We start from the raw sequence: 17,799 nt of genomic DNA on the forward strand, positions 1-17,799 counted from the left end.
GTACCACCACATCTGACCTGTACTGCTTCTTAAAAGCAAGGTTTCACATATGAATGCAGATGTCTATTACTGAAAAAAGTGGGCATCATAATAACACAGGGCCACAATCCTTTGTGACAGCCATTGGCAGGACCTGAGCTTCCCATTCCCTCAGATCTCTGAAAGCCCACTTTGGTCCCCATCATTTGTCTCAGCCTTTGTGGCCTTGTGGGCCCCTGCAGGTGGCCTGTGCAAGGGTCTTTGGATTGGATGTCATGCACTGGAGGGCCTTCTGATCTGAGGAGTCCATGGGTGGGTTTTAGGGGTCACTGCAACCCCTCAATCAATCTTTCAATCTCTCTTTTTGTCTGTCTGTCTTTTCTTTCTTTGTTACTGGAACTCAAACTCAGGACCTCGTGCCTTCTAGGCAGGTGTTATCCCGCTCAGCTACATCCCCGCCTTGCTAACATTTCTAATTAGAATTTTAGGAGTAAAAATCTGGCCGTCTTATAGAGAGGTGATAAGTTTTTTGTGAGGTTATCAAAGCATTGGTGATGCTGGAGGCTGTAAGGGCAGGCAGAGAGCCTGCAAGAGCGGTGACCGCAGGAGTAAAGCCTCGGATGCTGGAGGTCAGCCTGCATCTCATCTCGGCCGCCCTCTGTCTACCCTGTGGCTAACAGGATGGGGGGGAAGTGTGGTCAGCCGTTGTGGGGAGCAGGAAGGTAAATTGCACCCTCCCAAGCAGCCTCCCTGTGTTGCAGGGTGTTGGGAGCTGGACCCTGGTAGCAGCCCCTGCTAGCCTTGGGCCTTGGCCTGCACCTTTCTCCCATCCCGCCCGTCTGCAGAGGCTGGGGAGCGGCAGCATGCAGCCTGAGGAAGGCACGGGCTGGCTGTTGGAGCTGCTCTCCGAGGTGCAGCTCCAGCAGTACTTCCTGCGGCTCCGAGATGACCTCAACGTGACTCGCCTGTCCCACTTTGAGTATGTCAAGAACGAGGACCTGGAGAAGATCGGCATGGGCCGGCCTGGTAGGTGGGACCTTGGCTTGACTGTCTGTCCCTTTGGACCACTTACCTCCTCGGCTCCTGGGTGGCCAGGCCCACGGGAGAATCCTGCCCTGTCATCCACAGGGGCGGGGGGTCCCCTGTCTGGCTCAGAGTCCCGGGAAGGGGGCGGAGGACAGCTGTGGATGCTGCCAGGGAGTGTGCTGGGAACCTGTGCAGCTCTGAAGGTGAATCGGAGTCTGGGGGACTTGGGATCTTACGACTTAGCTCCCCAGCCTCGCCTACACCCCATCTGAGATGTTTCTGTGACCCCACCCCACCCCCGCCCTGCCCCGCAAGTGGAGCCCTGAGCCTGCTCTGTTCTTTCTGAACATTGGTGGGGTCAATATCCAGAGAGTGGTGGAGGAAGAAGAGAAAAGCTTCCGGCTTCTTCTCCCTCCCTGCCTCCCTCCTGTCCCCTCTTCTAAGCGGAACTTCTTCTCTGTGTATGCAGGGCAGTGGTTGTAGCACCTCGAAGTCTCGTCTGTTCTTGTAGAAATTTTCCAGGCCATTCACCTTCCATGGCACCCATGGTGTTCACTACACTGGCATCAGTGGGTGCTGCTCTTGGCCTGGATCCCTGGGATCTGGTGACGGTAGCATGAGAAAATTCACAGGGAAACAACTCAAAATTGAGAATATTCTATCCATTATCCTGATCTTCCTGGCAGGTTGGAGAGGACCAGCACTATTTAATTTTGGTGATGAGGCTCCCCCATCTAGTTTGAGGACCACTGTAGGAAGTGGGGTGTTGTGACTGTCTGCCAAACAGCAGTGCCCACTGAGTTGGGAGTGGTTTGGTTGGCATTATTGTGCTGGACAGTGTCTTGTGTGGGCACACCCACGGGACCCCAGAAGCTGTAGGATGGGCAGGCAGCAGCCTGGGGGCACTGTGAGGCACCAACAGTGCTGTCCCTTCCTCCCTGCAGGCCAGCGGCGGCTGTGGGAGGCTGTGAAGAGAAGGAAGGCCCTGTGCAAGCGCAAGTCATGGATGAGCAAGGTGGGTGGTAGCCCGGGGTATCCTGTGGCAGTGCCAGGTGCCTGGCCCTCCCTGGACAGCTGTAGTCTCGCTGTGCCCCTGTACAATGTCCAGGCCACCCTCCTCCAGGTCTTATCAGGCAGTGCACTTGTGTGGCAGTGGTCGCTTACGTGTCTTGCCAGGGGCAGCCCTGTGAGCAGCCTGGGTGCCTTCCCCAGGGCTTGCTCTGCACACTGTGGCCAGGGTCCAGCAGGGGGGCGGGGCAGGCTGGACATCTGTCTTGGCTCCCAGCCCAGCTCCTTGGTCTTTGGGCTGCTCTGGTCACTGGCCCTGCTTCCCCCACTACCTCGTGCTCATTTGAGTCTGGGCTATGGCAGTCCCTGGTCTGACTCAGTGGAACTTTGCCATTGTCTGGAAGACAATGAGGGAGGAAGTGAGCCAGCCAGGCCTGCCTCCCTCCCTCGTTGGCCCCCGCCTGGGCCTTCAGAACAGAACAGCTGGCAGGGATTGGGCAGGAGAGCTTTCCTGGCCCAGCCAGCAGAGGGGCTGTCTCTTGGGATCCTGTGGCCTTTTCTGGGGACACAGTCTTGGTTCCTTGCCCAGGCTTCAGGGGAGGATGAGAGTGTTGGGCCTGGCAAAAGCCACAATAGCAGCATGGGTGTTAGTTCTGATCTATGCTGGCTTGCTGGGGGCCTTTAAGTGGCCAGCACCCCTCCCTGGCCCGAGTCACTGCTTCCATAGAGTGGCAGAGATGAGACTGGAAAGGGCCTTGGAAGCTGGGCCTTGCCTGCAAGCACAAGGAGAATTCCATTACTGGGGGGAAGGACAGAGCAGAGGCCCAAGGAGGCTCCCAGATTTGAGCCGCCCTCGCACTCACAGAGGAGACGCTGGGCCCCTAGGGGGAAGGAAAGGGTGCCAGCCAGGGAGATGGCCAGCTCGCTGCCCTCAGCCTCTTCTCTCCTGTCCCTCGACCTTCAGCCCCACCCTGTCCATGCCTCGGCGCCTCCTCCAGTCCTCCTCTTCTCAGCCCTCAGTGCTCGGCGGCCCTCCAGGCTGCAGCTGTCTTCCCAGGCCCAGCTAGGATGTGTGCGCGTGTGCGCGTGCGCACAACACACACACACACACACACACACACACACACACAGAGCTCAGCCTCAGACTAAATTTATCCTCTCCCCTGGGTGGATGAAGGGCAGCCGACTCCCTGGGGAGGGGAGACAGACAGCACCAAGTGATCACCCCAGGGAAGGGGCCAGGGCTAAAAATGGACAGGGAGGTGTTTGTGGAGAGCCTTGGCCCCTGCCCCATCCTTGAGGCTCTAGACCAGTGTCTGTGCCCTGAGGGGCTCAGAGGAATGGTGGATCAGGAAGCTCAGACCTGAGAGCAAGGCTGCAGGGTCCTGGGATGGCCCTGTCCCCACAGCTGGGAGGGGGCCTCTGCTATTGTCTTTCACCCTTCCTCAGAGGTCGTGGGCTCCCCTGGCTGTGTGCTGGAAGGAGTAGGGCCTCCAGCAGCCGGGCCAGGGCGGGCTTGTCCCACACAGAGCCCAGGAACCCTGGGAGGACCCAGTGGGGCAAGGCTGGGGCTGAGCGGCGGCCGGGATCCACCTGGCCCCTGGTTGCCTCCAAACAGGTGTTCAGTGGAAAGCGACTGGAGGCTGAGTTTCCCCCTCACCACTCCCAGAGCACCTTCCGGAAGCCCTCGCCCACCCCAGGGGCCCCCGCCAGTGAGGGGCCCCTCCAGAGCCTCACCTGCCTCATCGGGGAGAAGGACTTGCGCCTCCTGGAAAAGCTGGGGGATGGCTCCTTCGGTGTGGTGCGCAGGGGCGAGTGGGATGCGCCCTCAGGCAAGACGGTGAGCTCTGCTCCCACCTGCAGCAGCCAGGGGGAGCCCTAAGACGACAGAGCCCCCTTCCCACCCTGCCGGGCCTGAATGTGAAAACCTGGTGGTCCCGGAGCCCACGCTGGGATTTGGAGGAAGCAGTTAGCATTCCCACCTTTCCCCACGCAGGCACTTGGTTGGGTCCAGTTAAGGTGCACGCTTTGGATGTAGCTCTTCCGATCTCAGCCTTGTTTCCCCTTTGGGCTAACGGGCATCTCTAGGCATGCAGTCAAGCAGCTTTACACATATGCAGTGCCCACCTGCTCTGAAGGGCAAAGGATAGATAGATAGCACGGGAACCCGGAGACAGTGGAGCGAGACTGTGACCTCACACCCTAGGGAGGCTGAGGCAGGAGGAAAGCATTGCCAGCACCCTGGAGAGCTGCCTGAGGCCCCTCCCTGCCTTCAGCGTTCCCTTCTTCCCAGGGAGGCCACTGTGCCCATTGGTAACACCGTGGAGCGCTTGGCATTAGATTTATCACAGCGTCAGTGTCCTGTTGTCCTATCCGATGTCTCTTAGCTCATGGTTGCTGCTTAACGTGGGCTTAGGGGAGGCCCAGCTAACAAGCAGCTGCCTCCGCACTGGACCCCCAGCCCTGGTGCTGTCCCTGCCCCCATGCTGAGCAGAGCAGAGGGGAGATGTGTCTCTGGGCTGTGTTGGGGAGGAGCGACTTGGACCCAAGAACCAGCACCCGGGGAGACCTCACCCTGCATGTCCTGCCCGGCAGGTGAGCGTGGCCGTGAAGTGCCTGAAGCCTGATGTGCTGAGCCAGCCTGAGGCCATGGATGACTTTATCCGGGAGGTCAATGCCATGCATTCGCTTGACCACCGAAACCTCATCCGCCTCTATGGCGTGGTGCTCACGCCGCCCATGAAGATGGTGAGTGCCAGAGGCCTGGGGGACTGGGGCTGGGGCAGACAGAGGGGCTCACCGGCCCAGGCCAGTGCTGTCACCTGCATTTTGCAGAACCGCACCTTGGAGCACTGGCCTTCCAGTTTATGTTTGGAATTTGTAGCCTGAGTCTCCCAGGGCAGCTTCTGCTGGGCCCATTTCCCACATGGCTTGGAGGGAGCAGCCTGGGAAGCAGCAGGGCTCCTGCTGTCCCCGAGGTCAGGTCAAGGAGGAGCACTGAGTGTGGCTGGACAGCCTTCTGGGAGTGGCACGGAGCCCACGCTGGCTGCTTAGCCGCACTCCTCCTGCTGCACTGTGGTCCCAGGTGACAGAGCTGGCGCCCCTGGGATCCCTGTTGGACCGGCTTCGGAAACACCAGGGTCATTTCCTCCTGGGAACGCTGAGCCGCTACGCCGTACAGGTGGCCGAGGGCATGGGCTACCTGGAGTCCAAGCGTTTTATTCACCGTGACCTAGCCGCCCGAAATCTGCTGCTGGCTACCCGTGACCTGGTCAAGATCGGGGACTTCGGACTGATGCGAGCCCTGCCCCAGAATGATGACCACTATGTGATGCAGGAACATCGCAAGGTGCCCTTTGCCTGGTGAGGGGCAGGTGCTGCTGGCCCCTACCCTGGGCCTCAAGTTTCTGGGGCCTCTGGTTACACATCTTTGATTCTTCTGGTCCTGGGGTGCCCTTCTCACCCACCCATCTGTTCCCCATCTGCCCAGGAGTGCTGGAGGGACACCCAAAGGCCTAAGGATGAAAGCTGTGGGCCAGAAGGCTGTGCTATTCAGTGGGGAATTGGAAGGCTTACTACAGGACTTGATACTGAGCTCCTCGGGAGTCAGGACTGTGTCTAGCACGCCTGCTGGGGGCGCATTCTGGGTGGAGCTGGCAGTAGGTCTCATAGACCTTGGCAACCGAGGTGTCGCCCAGCTCTTCCTGTGCCCTCTGGGGCTCATCCTGTGCTGAGATCATTGTGGTCCCCTGGCACCCTAGCGGTGCCCAGAGGATTGTGGTCTTTAAGGTGGCAGGAACCAGTGCATCACTGCCTGCTGTGTAATCAGACTGCTCACGCACCCTAATTAATAAGTCACTCTGCTGCTGCGGGTGGTGTGTCCTGAGTTACGCCCATTGTCCTGGAGTACTTAACAGTGCCCACTTTTGTATTCAAGTATGCTGGTTGGACTGATAAGTTAAAAAGATCACTTAAAAAAGCCCTGTGGAGTATTCAGGTTATTGTTCCATTTCATAGATGGGAAAATGAAGCCTAGGATCTTGAGCAAGTGTCCTCAAGTCCTGTCCCCTTGAGACTCACAGTGACGTCACAGGAAGGCCTGGGTTTTGTTTTGTTTTTTGTTTTCCTTCTTCTGTTTTTGGTTGTTTGAGACAGTGTCTTAGTATTAGTTGAGGCTGGTCTTGAACTCACTACCACAGGGGATCTTACGAACCTATGCAGAGTGCATGTTTCTCTCCCAGTACCTTTGCCCACTCCGGGCACCCCGTCCTAAGCTCTCCCAGGAGGGGCCCCAGAGTGAGTTTGGGTAAAAGCAGTTTAATATTCCAAACGTTCGGGTCCTCCCCTTGCCCTGCGTTTCCTGCCCACATCTTCCTGCCTAAGTGACCCAGATGCCAGGATCTGCCCCAGATCTGGAGGTTGTCATCCTCCTACCAGACCTCAGCTCCCACCCCCTGACCTAGAGCCTTCTGGGCTCTCTCAGCTTCCTGTCTAGGAGCTCCACAGACAGCCCAGCTGCGTGTGGCAGGAGCCCTAGGGGGACAGGGAGTATGCCCTTCATCAGGGTGCCCTTCCCCTCCTACCGTTCCACACCTGGGCAGCAGGGAAGGCTTGTCCAGTGACAGTGCCATGTCCATGCGAGCTGACTCCTGCCTCTGCCAGGTGTGCCCCCGAGAGCCTGAAGACCCGCACCTTCTCCCACGCGAGTGACACCTGGATGTTTGGGGTCACACTGTGGGAGATGTTCACCTACGGCCAGGAGCCCTGGATTGGCCTCAATGGCAGCCAGGTGAGGGGTCTTGCCTCCCATGGGGTGGGCGGGGTGATTCTGTCCTTGGTTGCCAGCCTGGCTGTTATCTGAGTGACCCCTCACTGCCCACACTGTGTGTCTGCAGCCTCCAGAGGCCTGAGCAGAGAAGTCCACCCAGTGGGTCAGGGGAGAGGAGATTGAAGCCACTCGCTCCCTGCCTTAGGCAGGCCCATCTGTGCTGATAACCTGGGGCCTGGGCACCCAGTCTGAGGCTGCGGGGTGGGGCAGGTCCCCTTTGGAGGATAGGTGGCAGCCAGCAGGGACCCACGTGGGCGGGTTGGAGAATGTGTGGGAGGCGGGGAGCCAGCTGAGCGTGCTGCTGTCCCCCCAGATCCTGCACAAGATTGACAAGGAGGGGGAGCGCCTGCCGAGGCCCGAGGACTGCCCACAGGACATCTACAACGTCATGGCGCAGTGCTGGGCCCACAAGCCCGAGGACAGACCCACGTTTGTGGCCTTGCGGGACTTCCTGCTAGAGGTGAGGGGCACACCTGCCTACAGACGCTGGCACAGGGTGTCCTGGCTGGGTGCCACCCGAGGTTAGTCCCAGGCAGGCGGTAACCAGTGTGTGTCACAGGCCCAGCCCACTGACATGCGGGCCCTGCAGGACTTCGAGGAGCCGGACAAACTGCACATCCAGATGAACGATGTCATTACCATCATCGAGGGAAGGTAGGATAGTGCCCACTGCGGAGATGCATGGCGGACACAGGCTGCCACCACCTCCTAGGGGTGATGGCAGCACTCAGGCTGCTGGTGATTGGCAGGGCTGAAGCAAGCTGGCTCCGGCAGGGCATAGGCCCCAGATTACCCTCTCTTCTCCACTGGCTCCGGCTGCTGTGTGGGTCAAAGCTGCCTCGTTGTGCTGGGCAGTGGCCCAGCTGAGCAGTGTCCCGCAAGAGCCCCTGCTTTTATCCTCCCCTCTGCCTTCTCCTTGTCTCTCCTGGCAGAGGACTCTGACTGCCCCTTTGGGCCCTGTAGCACCCAAAGCAAGCCCAGGCCACCTCTCTTGCTTCCATCCTTTCTCCACCCTCTTGCCAGACCTCTCTGGCCCCTCGGCCAGGGCTTCTTCATCTCCCCTGGCAGGGCCTGTCTGTCCCTGAGTCCGCAGTTCCGGGAGGACCTGCCCTCTGTCATCTGAACCCCCGGGAGGCTGAGGAGTGGGGCTGGGTGGCTGGAGATGCCCTGGGGCAGGGAGCCTGTGGAAGAAGAGCCGACGTCGGCCTGCTCTGTGGCTGGGGGCCTGCGGAGTATTAGGTAAATCCAACGTCAGCCTGGGAACTGGGTGAGCAGATACAGGACTTGCACCCATGGTAACCCTGTCCCTTGGTCCCAGGACACCAGGATCGAGAATGGCATTCCAACAGGTGGCAGGGCTGGGTATGGTTCCAGAGTTCCTGGTGTGCTAGAAACAGAAAGCCACTTGGGGACATTGTGCAGGTTTGGGGGTAGGGGGCGTGGCCCCCTGAGAGCAGCCTGGAAATAGGAAGAGGAAGGTGCCTAGCACAGCCTGCCCCACCTCGGGGAGCCAGGGAACTGCCCTGAGCTGCTGTCTCCTCCCACCAGGGCAGGTTCCCTGGGTGGCTCCGGGTTTCTGTGTCTCTGGACACTGAGTGCAAGGCTGGCTATGGGAGGGGCTGCAGAGTGGCTCCCGCAAGCTGTCACAGCCCGCCTTGTCCTGCCTTCTGTCCCTGGCACTGGTTGGCTTGGCTGCTGGTTCTGACTCCGGCTGCCACTGCCATGGTTTAGCTCATAGCTTCTTCCTTCAAGGCTGTCAGCCTTCCCTGGGTCTCCGGAGCTGCTCAGCAGGTAGGCAGTGATGAGGGTAGAGTGGGCCCATGTGTCGGCAGCAGCAGGGCTTTGACTGCCCCCTTCGGACTTCAGTCCTGCTGTCTGTTGGTCAAGCTGTCTCTATGCATGTGGTGTGTGCTGGCTCTGTGCTTCTCCAGCTCCTGGTTGGTCCCTCCTGCTCTCAAGGTGTCTCCTTATCTCCAGCCTGGGTGTCCATCATAGACTTCTCTGGGGGCTCCATGCTTCTTGGTGTACTGGGGGGCAGGCGGAGCTCAGCCAGGAGGCTGTGTCTAGATGCAGGGTTCCCAGGATGCCCAGTTTCTCGGAGGTGTTTTTTGGAAGGGGAGGTATCTGGTAGCTGCTCTTCGATCTGTTTTTATGGAATTGGTGAAGGGGCCAGAGGATTTGACGTCCATTGCAGGGTCTTGGCCTTGGCCTGGCCTGCAGTCTCTGCTTCCTATGTAGGTGTGGACACCAAGGGGCTGTGGAAGGGACTGGGGAAGGATGAGACAGCCCGAGCCGAGGAGTGCACAAGGTCCAGGCTGGAGGTACTGGGGCCTTGCTTGATCCCCCAGGGCCTTCTGCCTCTGCTTCATAACTGAGCCTGAGTGTTGTTTGGAGACCCCACTATGCAGAGTAGGAAGAGAGGCTGGTGACTGGGCTGCTGCGTCTTATCCTGCTGAGCCCTATGGCCAGCGAGCTGCAGCTGTCTGCCCTTCCTGGGGAAAGGGTCTTTCTGTGGGTGCCTGGGTGTCCCCCACGGGCTCTCTTCTGTGTGAGCGCCCAAGGCCCTGGGCTGTGCCTGTGAAAGGGCGAGGGGATGGTGGTGCTGTCACTCTCTGAAGTGGCCCAGGAAGAGGCATCAGGGAGGAGCTAGGCTGTGCTGGTCACAGGAGCTGTAGGGGTGCGTGCAAGGCCCCCCACAGCTTGGATGCCCCCACCTCAGGTGCCTTTCAGGGGGTGTGGAGAGCTGGTGCAGTGGGTCTTGGGGAGCAGCCGGTGGTCTGGGCTGGCTGGGGTGGCTCCCCACGGCACTCATGGTGCTCCTGTGTGCGGTGGTGGCCAGGAGCCCTGCTCCGCCTAGGAACAGCCCTGCTATTTTCGGATGGGTCTTGGCCCTTCCCGGGTGTTGCCCTCCACTGTCCTGGCTCTTCCTTCCTTCCCTTCCCTCCCTACCCTGGAGGCAGGGTGCTGTGTCTGCAGGAGGCTGGGCACCTCCTCCCCCACCACCGCCTGCCATCTCCAGAAGGATGCTGGGTCCCCAGTCTTGGGGATGGGCAGCTGCAGGGGTCTTGTGCCCCAGGCAGGGCCCCAGGTGCCCAGATCCCCCTTTCCTCCGTCTTCCTTGCCCTTGCTGGTCGCATTGCATCACCTCGGAGTCTTCTGCACGCCTCTGGCTTTAGGGTGGGTAAAGTGAGAGACAAGGGCTGATAGAGCAGGTGGCTTGGGAACACGTTCATCCCAGCAGCCTGACACTGTCACCACTGTGCCTGGGCCCAGACTCTGCCCACGCTGCTGACAAGTGAGCGGTTCTAGCGGTGGGGGTGGAAGTCTCAGCTTACGTATGGGGCTGTCTGCGAGGTGGGGGAGACTTGGGCTTCCGCCCCACGTGCCTCCGGCTGCAGTGCCTGAGCTTGGTCTGTGGCCAGTGCTCAGGCTGAGGGCCCACGGTACAGCCTCAGCAGGAGCCCAGCGTCACCTCATGGGCCCCCGTGAGGGGCTCGGCCTGAGGTGGTGGGGAGCGGGAAGGAAGAAGGCGTGGTTGTCCACCCTGAGGCTCTGTGGGGCCTGCTGTCTGCCGAGAACCGTGGAATCCGATGGAGAGTGTACATGAGGTTGGAAGGGTCAGGTTGGGCCTTGCTCGGGAGGAAAAGGGAGAGTGGGGCTGTGAGAAGACACAGCTGCTTTGCAGACTTAGTGACAGGATTGGAACCCAGGCTCTGTGTGTGCTGGTGAGGCAGGCGAATTCTGTCTCCTATAAACCAAGAGGGGCTGCCTGAGCCCACCGAGGGGGAATGGGGGGGCTTCAGGCACACAGCTGCATCCCACGTGGACAGCGGCAGGTGGGCTGGCCAGCTGCGTGGTAGGGGCCTGGCTTTCTCCCTGTCACTCTTTCAGGGAAGCCAGGTTGGCTGGCAGAGAGATCTTGGTGGGAGCAGGGTCTCCAGCCTGGCGCTCACCAGGCCTTCTCTGCGGGCAGGGCTGAGAACTACTGGTGGCGAGGGCAGAACACGCGGACGCTGTGTGTGGGACCCTTCCCCCGCAACGTGGTGACCTCCGTGGCCGGCCTGTCGGCGCAGGACATCAGCCACCCCCTGCAGAACAGCTTCATCCACACAGGGCACGGGGACAGTGACCCCCGCCACTGCTGGGGCTTCCCTGACCGCATCGATGAGTGAGTGTCTGGCACGGGCCCTGCTCCCCGCTCCCCGTTCCCCATTCCCCGCTGGGCCTGCGTCCCCAGGCTGATGTTGCTCTGCTGGCGGTGGGAGCAAGGCTCGTGTCTCCTGTTAAACACACACCTCCAGCAGAGGGGCTTGGGACCCCCATGAGGCTGGGCGAGTGCTGCTCAGAGCGGGCTCACGAGGGACACCTCCAAGGGCACTGTTCCCCTTTTCCCAAGGCTCTGCTTTTCCATGGCGGGAACATCAGAAGCCCCCGAGTCCAGTTCTGCCACAGTGATAGAGCCAGGCACGAGGACCTCTGCTGCCAGCTGTGGCAGGGACCCGAGAGCAGCCTCCTTTGTTGTCTGGGGATGACGTTGCTGCCATCCCTCCATGTTCACACAGGCTCTGTGTCCTGACCCGGCCAACATGGGCCATCCCCCCAACCCCAGCTCACACACGTGCCTGGCCCTGGGGTCAGGCTGCTGTCCCCTCCTTCCTGCTGGCTGCAAGCTGCAGTGCGTGTGTGGGCACAGCAGGGCTTGGTGCATGGTCAGCGAGGGCTGAGGGCCCACAGAGCAGCTGCACTGGGAGCTCTGCACTCCCTTGGAGGCTGCTCTAGGAGACCAGAGCGTGTCCTCAGGAGATGGTGGGGGACCAGGGCTGCCTGTGTGTAAGCTGTGCGCTTTCTCCCCGCGCCCTCTTCGGAGGCTCGTGTGGGGCTTCTCACCTCAAACGTCCTGCACTGTCACTGTCCCTGTGGTGCGAGGGTGGCTCCAGGCCCAGAGAACTGCCACCGGGCGCCCCCATCTCGGCCCGTGCTCCTCCGAGCCGTGCTCATTTTCACTGTTGGCCTCACTTTCCCAGGAGCCTTGTGTGGGGCAGGACTTGGAGGCGGGGCGGGGTGGGGTGCCCCTAGCTGTCCCTTTGACTTAGGTCTGTGGACAGATCGGGCGGGCAGGATGGGGATCAGGAGCCCAGAGCCCTGGCCTGGCTCTAAGATGCAGTGCAGTGTCCCCTGGACACGCTGGGGCACATTCTGCCTGACCTGTGTGGGGGGTGCCCAGCCTGTCCTCAGAGACCTGGCTCTGTCTGCAGACTGTACCTGGGGAACCCCATGGACCCCCCTGACCTGCTGAACATGGAGCTGAGCACCTCCGGGTCCACCCAGCACCTGGGGAGGGTGAAAAGTAAGTGCTGCTCCTTGGTGTCCCCAGGCCGCCCTGTCTGCTCTGGGACAGCTGTGTCCCTGGCTCCTAGGCGTGGGGCGGCCGAGGAGAGGCAGCTGTATCCGCCGAGGTGGGCCTCCTTGCCGCTCCTGCATCGGCCCTGCTTCCTTTCCCTCCCTTCCCTAATCCCACTCTCCTCCCCGGAGCCAAAGCCCCTGAGGTTGTGCCTCAGCCAGGGCCTCCTCCGTCTCCTGTGCCTGCGCCTGTCACTCGGGAGGGACGTGGCTGCCCTGTCCTGCTGCCCCGTTGCCTCCCCTTCCCGTTGGGGTTGTACATTTGCTCGCTTCTACTCACGGTGCTCTCTTCCCTCCCAACTCTGCCTCTGTCTGGCTCTGTCTCATCCTGTCCTCTGTCCCCGTCCCGCTCTGTCGCCCTCCCTGTCCTCTGTCCCCGTCCCGCTCTGTCGCCCTCCCTGTCCGGTCCAACTCGCTCTTTCTGCGTCCCTGTCCGCATGGCCTTTCTTGCAGGGGAGCCTCCACCTCGCCCTCCTCAGCCTGCCATCTTCACTTCGAGTAAGTGGGGCCACTCAAAATGCCCCTGCCCCTTTTCTCCTTTCTCCTCTCCCCTCGTCCTGGAAGGTACATGAGCTGGGGAGGCAGCTTCTGCTCTGAGCTTTTGCTGTTGACCCAACCTTCCCACCTCCCCTCGGGCCCTCCAAGCCTGAGCTTGGGGGCCCCCCTTGGCTCACTGTGCCATGGCGCCTCTTACCTGCTCTCTCCCTCTGGATGTGGGGGATTTTCTTAGAAGTACCGACTCCCAGGGGGTCCTGCTGCCCGAGCCTGCATTGATGGGGTGCTGTGTGGAGGTGTGGAGGGGGTCTCTCATCCTGCAGGGCCATCAGAGGTGGCAGGGTGGGGCTGCCTGCACTGCTGTAGAGGAGGCCAGGGGAGTACGGGCCGAGGTGGACGTGGGCACCTCGGTCCAGTCTGTCTGAATGGTGTGGGGTGTACTGGACGCTTAGCAGCCAAGGGGTGGCTGATTTGGGGAACTGGCTGTGGACCCTGTGGGGTACTCGGCTTCCTTCCTGTGCCCTGCCTTCATTTGTCCTCTGCCCTGCCTGAGCCTCTGTCGGGGTCTCCCTCCCATCCAGAGCCCACATACGACCCTGTGAGTGAGGACCCAGACCCCCTGACCAGTGACTTTAAGAAGCTGGGTCTGCGGAAGTCAGGCCTGCCCAGGGGGCTGTGGCTGGCGAAGCCTTCAGCCCGGGTCCCAGGCACCAAGGCTAGCCGTGGAGGCAGCGAGGTCACCCTCATCGACTTCGGAGAGGACCCTGTGGTGCCAGTTCCTCGGCCTTGTGCACCTTCCCTGGCGCAGCTGGCCATGGATGCCTGCTCCTTGCTGGACAAGACTCCTCCCCAGAGCCCTACGCGGGCCCTGCCACGCCCCCTGCACCCCACGCCTGTGGTGGACTGGGACGCACGCCCACTGCCCCCACCCCCTGCCTATGACGATGTGGCGCAGGACGAGGATGACTTTGAGGTCTGCTCCATCAACAGTACACTGGTGGACACTGAGCTGGCCCCTGGGCCCTGCCAGGGTGAGACCAACTACGCCTTTGTGCCAGAGCCCTCGATGCACCCCCCAGCGCTGGAGGACAACCTGTTCCTGCCCGCCCAGGGCGGGGGCCCGCCACCCAGCTCGGCGCAGACAGCTCGGATCTTCCAAGCACTGCAGCAGGAGTGCATGCGGCAGCTGCAGGTCCCCACGGGCTCGCTGACCCTCTCGCCTAGCCCCAGGGGTGACGACAGGCCCCAGGTGCCACCCCGTGTGCCCATCCCCCCTCGGCCCACACGCCCAAGGGTGGAGCTGTCTCCAGCCCCCTCAGGAGAGGAGGAACTGGGCCGGTGGCCTGGACCTGCATCCCCTCCTCGGATACCTCCCCGGGAGCCCCTGTCCCCACAAGGTTCGAGAACCCCCAGCCCCCTGGTGCCACCTGGCAGCTCCCCGCTGCCACAGCGGCTCTCCAGCTCCCCTGGGAAGACCATGCCTACCACTCAGAGCTTTGCCTCCGACCCCAAGTATGCCACCCCTCAGGTGATCCAGGCTCCTGGCGCCCGGGCAGGGCCTTGCATCCTGCCCATCGTGCGTGATGGCCGGAAGGTCAGCAGCACCCACTATTACCTGCTGCCCGAGCGCCCTCCCTACCTGGAGCGCTACCAGCGCTTCCTCCAGGAGGCGCCAAGTCCCGAGGAGCCGGCCCCACAGCCTGCACCCCTCCTGCTGCCACCACCCAGCACCCCAGCCCCTGCAGCCCCAACTGCCACTGTGCGACCCATGCCCCAGGCTGCCCCCAACCCCAAAGCCAACTTCTCTACCAACAACAGCAACCCTGGTGTCCGGCCGCCTGCCCTGCAGAGGGGCTGCCTGGGGGATGGGTTGGAGACTGCGCGGCCAGCAGACAAGGTCCAGATGGTGAGTGGGACTGGCTGCATGGGTGGGCAGGCCGAGGGACCCAGAGAGCTGGGCGTGGTGCTCACAGGCACTGTGCCCAGCTGCAGGCCATGGTGCATGGGGTGACCACAGAGGAGTGCCAGGCTGCCCTGCAGAGCCATGCCTGGAGCGTGCAGAAGGCTGCCCAGTATCTGAAGGTATCTGCTCCAGTGCCAGGGCCCGAGACTGCTGCTGTCCCCAGCTCTGCTCTGGCTTTCCACCCCGCCTAGCACGGTACCCCCTCAGCCCTGGACCCCACAGTGCTGCCCTCTGCCCCCCAGGTGGAGCAGCTCTTTGGGCTGGGGCTGCGACCAAGGCTAGAGTGTCACAAAGTGCTGGAGATGTTTGACTGGAACTTGGAGCAGGCTGGCTGCCACCTCCTGGGCTCCTGTGGCCCTGCCCACCACAAGTGAGTGCCCACCCCTGCTCTTGGATGGGGCAAGCTGCCATGGGCTGGGAACGGTCGTCCCAGGCTGCAGAGTCAGGGACTGGGTGAGGGGCTGGCTTCCTCCGCCTCCACAGCAGTCCTGGGGTTCAGACCCAGGATTTGGTTTTTTTTTTCCTTCTTTTGGTACCAAGGGTTGGACTCACGATCTTATGCTTGCCAGGCAGGTGCTTAAGCCTCTGAGCTAAATCCCTGGCTCCTGGGCTCAGGAGTTTAAGCGAACACTTCTTACCTCTTTTTAGGTTTCTATTTAAAGTCACATTAAAAATGTTAATGCCTTGGCATTCACCTGTTTTCCCAGGAGTCTGGAGGCTAAAGCAGGATTGCGTAAGCCCAATATTTTGAGACCAGTCTGGGTAACAAATCGAGACCCTGTTTCAAAATGTTTTCATATATACATATGTACTTACACATAGTTCATGGCTTTTTAAAATTCATTTATTTTTGTCTTTTTAAGACAGGGTTTCGCTATGCAGTTCAGCCTGACCTTCAGCTCATTTTGTAGCCCAGGCTGGCCTCAAACTCACAGTGATCCTCCTGCCCCAGTGTCCCAAGTGCTGGGGTTTATATAAGTAACGCTGAATGGTATATAAATACACGGTGTCCGACTGAGAGTGTTGACATGCAGGCTCACAGGCGATACCCGTTCTGTCCCAGAAGCCAGTGCTATGGGCTGAGGGCCTGACTGGTGGGTGGGCTTAGGGCTGAAGGCTGGGTGAGCAGCCCATGCCCTGCCCATTGCCCAGCTGGCTCCCTCCTCTGTCTGTCCAGCCGGAAGTGGGGGGAGAGCTGGGTGAGGGACAGCACTGTCACCCACACAGGTCAGTGTGGGTTGTTGTCTCCTGATTTCTGCCTCATTTACATCCAGAGAGGCTGAGGCTTATTGTCCTTGCATCCTTGGGTGCTGACAGCAGCACTGTTCTGTCACCTCAGAACACTGTCCCAGGGTAATAAGCTGTGGCATCGCTGCCCACGCTGCTAGTGCACAGCCCCTCCTGGCACCAGCTAGCCTGTGCTGACGGGCAGGGTACTTTCCCTGCAGGCGCTGAGTGGCATCTGAGACCGAGGGTCTGCCCTGACAGAGTGACGCGAGCTGCCCATGTGCCAGGGTGGAGAGGCTGCCCACCCAGGCCGGAAGACCTGCTGTCGCCGTTGTTCTATGCCACAGTGAGGTCGGCGCCCACCTCCCTCAGCTGGCGCTGGCCCTGCTCACTTGGGTTCAGCCCTCAGTGCCCCTGCCAGGGTAGGAAGGGCCCTGTGAACCAGCCAGGACATCCAAGGCTAGGCCGGGTCCTGTCCAGGGGACCAGCCTGAGAGGGAGCCATTGTGACCCGGCGGGAGGTGTGCGCCCATGCAGAGAGGCCATGGTCTCTGGTGGTTGGGGCCAGGGCTCCAGGAGCCCTGCTGGCACTGGGGGGCAGGCAGGAATCGACTGTGGCCTCGTGGACTGTAGATGTGCTACGGGGCTTTGCCCACCTTAGGCTCTTGTGCCTGGAAATAGCCAGGGTGGCTTGGGAAGCAGAGAGGAGGTGCCAGACCGTTTTCTGGCAGGGACCAGGGTCCAAGGCCCCAGGGTTGGGAGGAGACCAAGGGCCAGCTGCCCTAGAGGGACACCAGTGCTTCCTGTATGCACCCAACTCTTCCTCTGTGCCGTTCTGTTTCCCACCAGCCTCTGTCGCCAAAGCTGCTGCCCCAGCTATCAATATCTGCTTCTTTCAGAGAAATAAAGTTAGTTTCTATTTTATGTTACTCTCTCGTGCCTGCCTGTTTTCTTTGTCCGTCGGCCAGCAGACAGCACCACCTGTCGGCAGAGGGAGGAAGTGCGGCTGGAAGCCGGGTCACACTGCCTGGTGGATATACAGGATAGATCCCACGTACCCCACAAGTACTGCAAATTGGTCTGCTGGTGCTCAGCCAGAAAGTTTGGTGACAAGAAAGTGCACAGTAGTAGGTGTAGCTTGGTGCAGTGATGTATGCCTGTAATCACAGCGTTCTGGGATGCTGAGGAAGGAAGAGTACAGGTTTCAGGCCTGGCCTGGAAAACCTGGTGACTTACTGAGATGCTGTCTCCAAAAATAAAAAGGGGACCTCAGTGCAAAGGCTGTGGGCTCGATCCCCAGTATGACCCCCCCCCTCCGCACCAGTATTCTCATTTTGTTTTTCTGAACAACATTGACATTTAAAATCACCATGCAGTGCCCCCCATCCCACACCAGAGGCTGCCTTCCTCGTCTGCTTCCTGTGTTTTTTTTTTTGGTCATAGTTATTTTTTGTTATTTTGTTATTTTATTTTTTGTCGATGTCGCTCCCGGCCTGCAGGAAGAACACGCGACAGATTCTGATAGTGTGCAACCTTGCCTTTATTTATCTCCGCGTGGGCCCCGCGAGGCCTCCACTCTGCCACCAGCCCTTTCTCGCCGGTGGACTTTTTCTATCTCTCTCTGTGCTTCCTCTGTGCTTCTCTGTCTCGTGGCGGGAGAGGCATTCACTTTTATAGGGTGACAGTGGCCAATCAGTTCAAAGCGCGCGATGCGGGCTAATTGGCTAACATCAGTTGTTGCTAGGCAGACTATCTTACAGAGCGGGTTGTTTAAGTCGCCAGCGCAATCAGGGGGCAGGAAGCAGGCGCCAACTTGACTCACTCGATGGGAGGGGCAATCTAGCTCAGGCCCCGCTCCCACCCACAGGCCCTAC

At 60.4% G+C, this 17,799-nt stretch overlaps 1 protein-coding gene across 19 annotated transcripts in view; it reads left to right on the top strand.

Moving 5' to 3' along the window:
• Tnk2 (tyrosine kinase non receptor 2) overlaps nucleotides 1-16,854 on the top strand; it is a 34,606-nt gene extending 17,752 nt beyond the window's left edge. For 4 of the 19 annotated variants that reach the window (XM_005006902.4, XM_005006903.4, XM_063224345.1 and 1 more), the window contains 15 exons: nucleotides 825-1,005; nucleotides 1,950-2,020; nucleotides 3,632-3,853; nucleotides 4,609-4,761; nucleotides 5,099-5,376; nucleotides 6,676-6,802; nucleotides 7,155-7,301; nucleotides 7,401-7,495; nucleotides 10,815-11,009; nucleotides 12,097-12,188; nucleotides 12,695-12,739; nucleotides 13,318-14,642; nucleotides 14,723-14,818; nucleotides 14,942-15,069; nucleotides 16,148-16,854. In XM_005006902.4, the coding sequence (XP_005006959.2) occupies nucleotides 843-1,005; nucleotides 1,950-2,020; nucleotides 3,632-3,853; nucleotides 4,609-4,761; nucleotides 5,099-5,376; nucleotides 6,676-6,802; nucleotides 7,155-7,301; nucleotides 7,401-7,495; nucleotides 10,815-11,009; nucleotides 12,097-12,188; nucleotides 12,695-12,739; nucleotides 13,318-14,642; nucleotides 14,723-14,818; nucleotides 14,942-15,069; nucleotides 16,148-16,154 (3,144 nt within the window). In that variant the 5' untranslated portion in view covers nucleotides 825-842 and the 3' untranslated portion in view covers nucleotides 16,155-16,854. Of the gene's footprint in view, nucleotides 1-740; nucleotides 1,006-1,949; nucleotides 2,021-3,631; nucleotides 3,854-4,608; nucleotides 4,762-5,098; nucleotides 5,377-6,675; nucleotides 6,803-7,154; nucleotides 7,302-7,400; nucleotides 7,496-10,814; nucleotides 11,010-12,096; nucleotides 12,189-12,694; nucleotides 12,740-13,317; nucleotides 14,643-14,722; nucleotides 14,819-14,941; nucleotides 15,074-16,147 lie in introns of those variants that run through there. The other 15 variants (XM_005006900.4, XM_005006901.4, XM_013160125.3 and 12 more) reach the window with 13 other exon arrangements.
• The last annotated feature ends 945 nt before the right edge of the window (nucleotides 16,855-17,799 follow it).

The sequence above is a fragment of the Cavia porcellus genome, unplaced genomic scaffold (genome assembly GCF_034190915.1).
Source record: "Cavia porcellus strain 051 isolate PalLab524CR breed Dunkin Hartley unplaced genomic scaffold, mCavPor4.1 scaffold_14, whole genome shotgun sequence".
Lineage (NCBI taxonomy): Eukaryota > Metazoa > Chordata > Mammalia > Rodentia > Caviidae > Cavia > Cavia porcellus.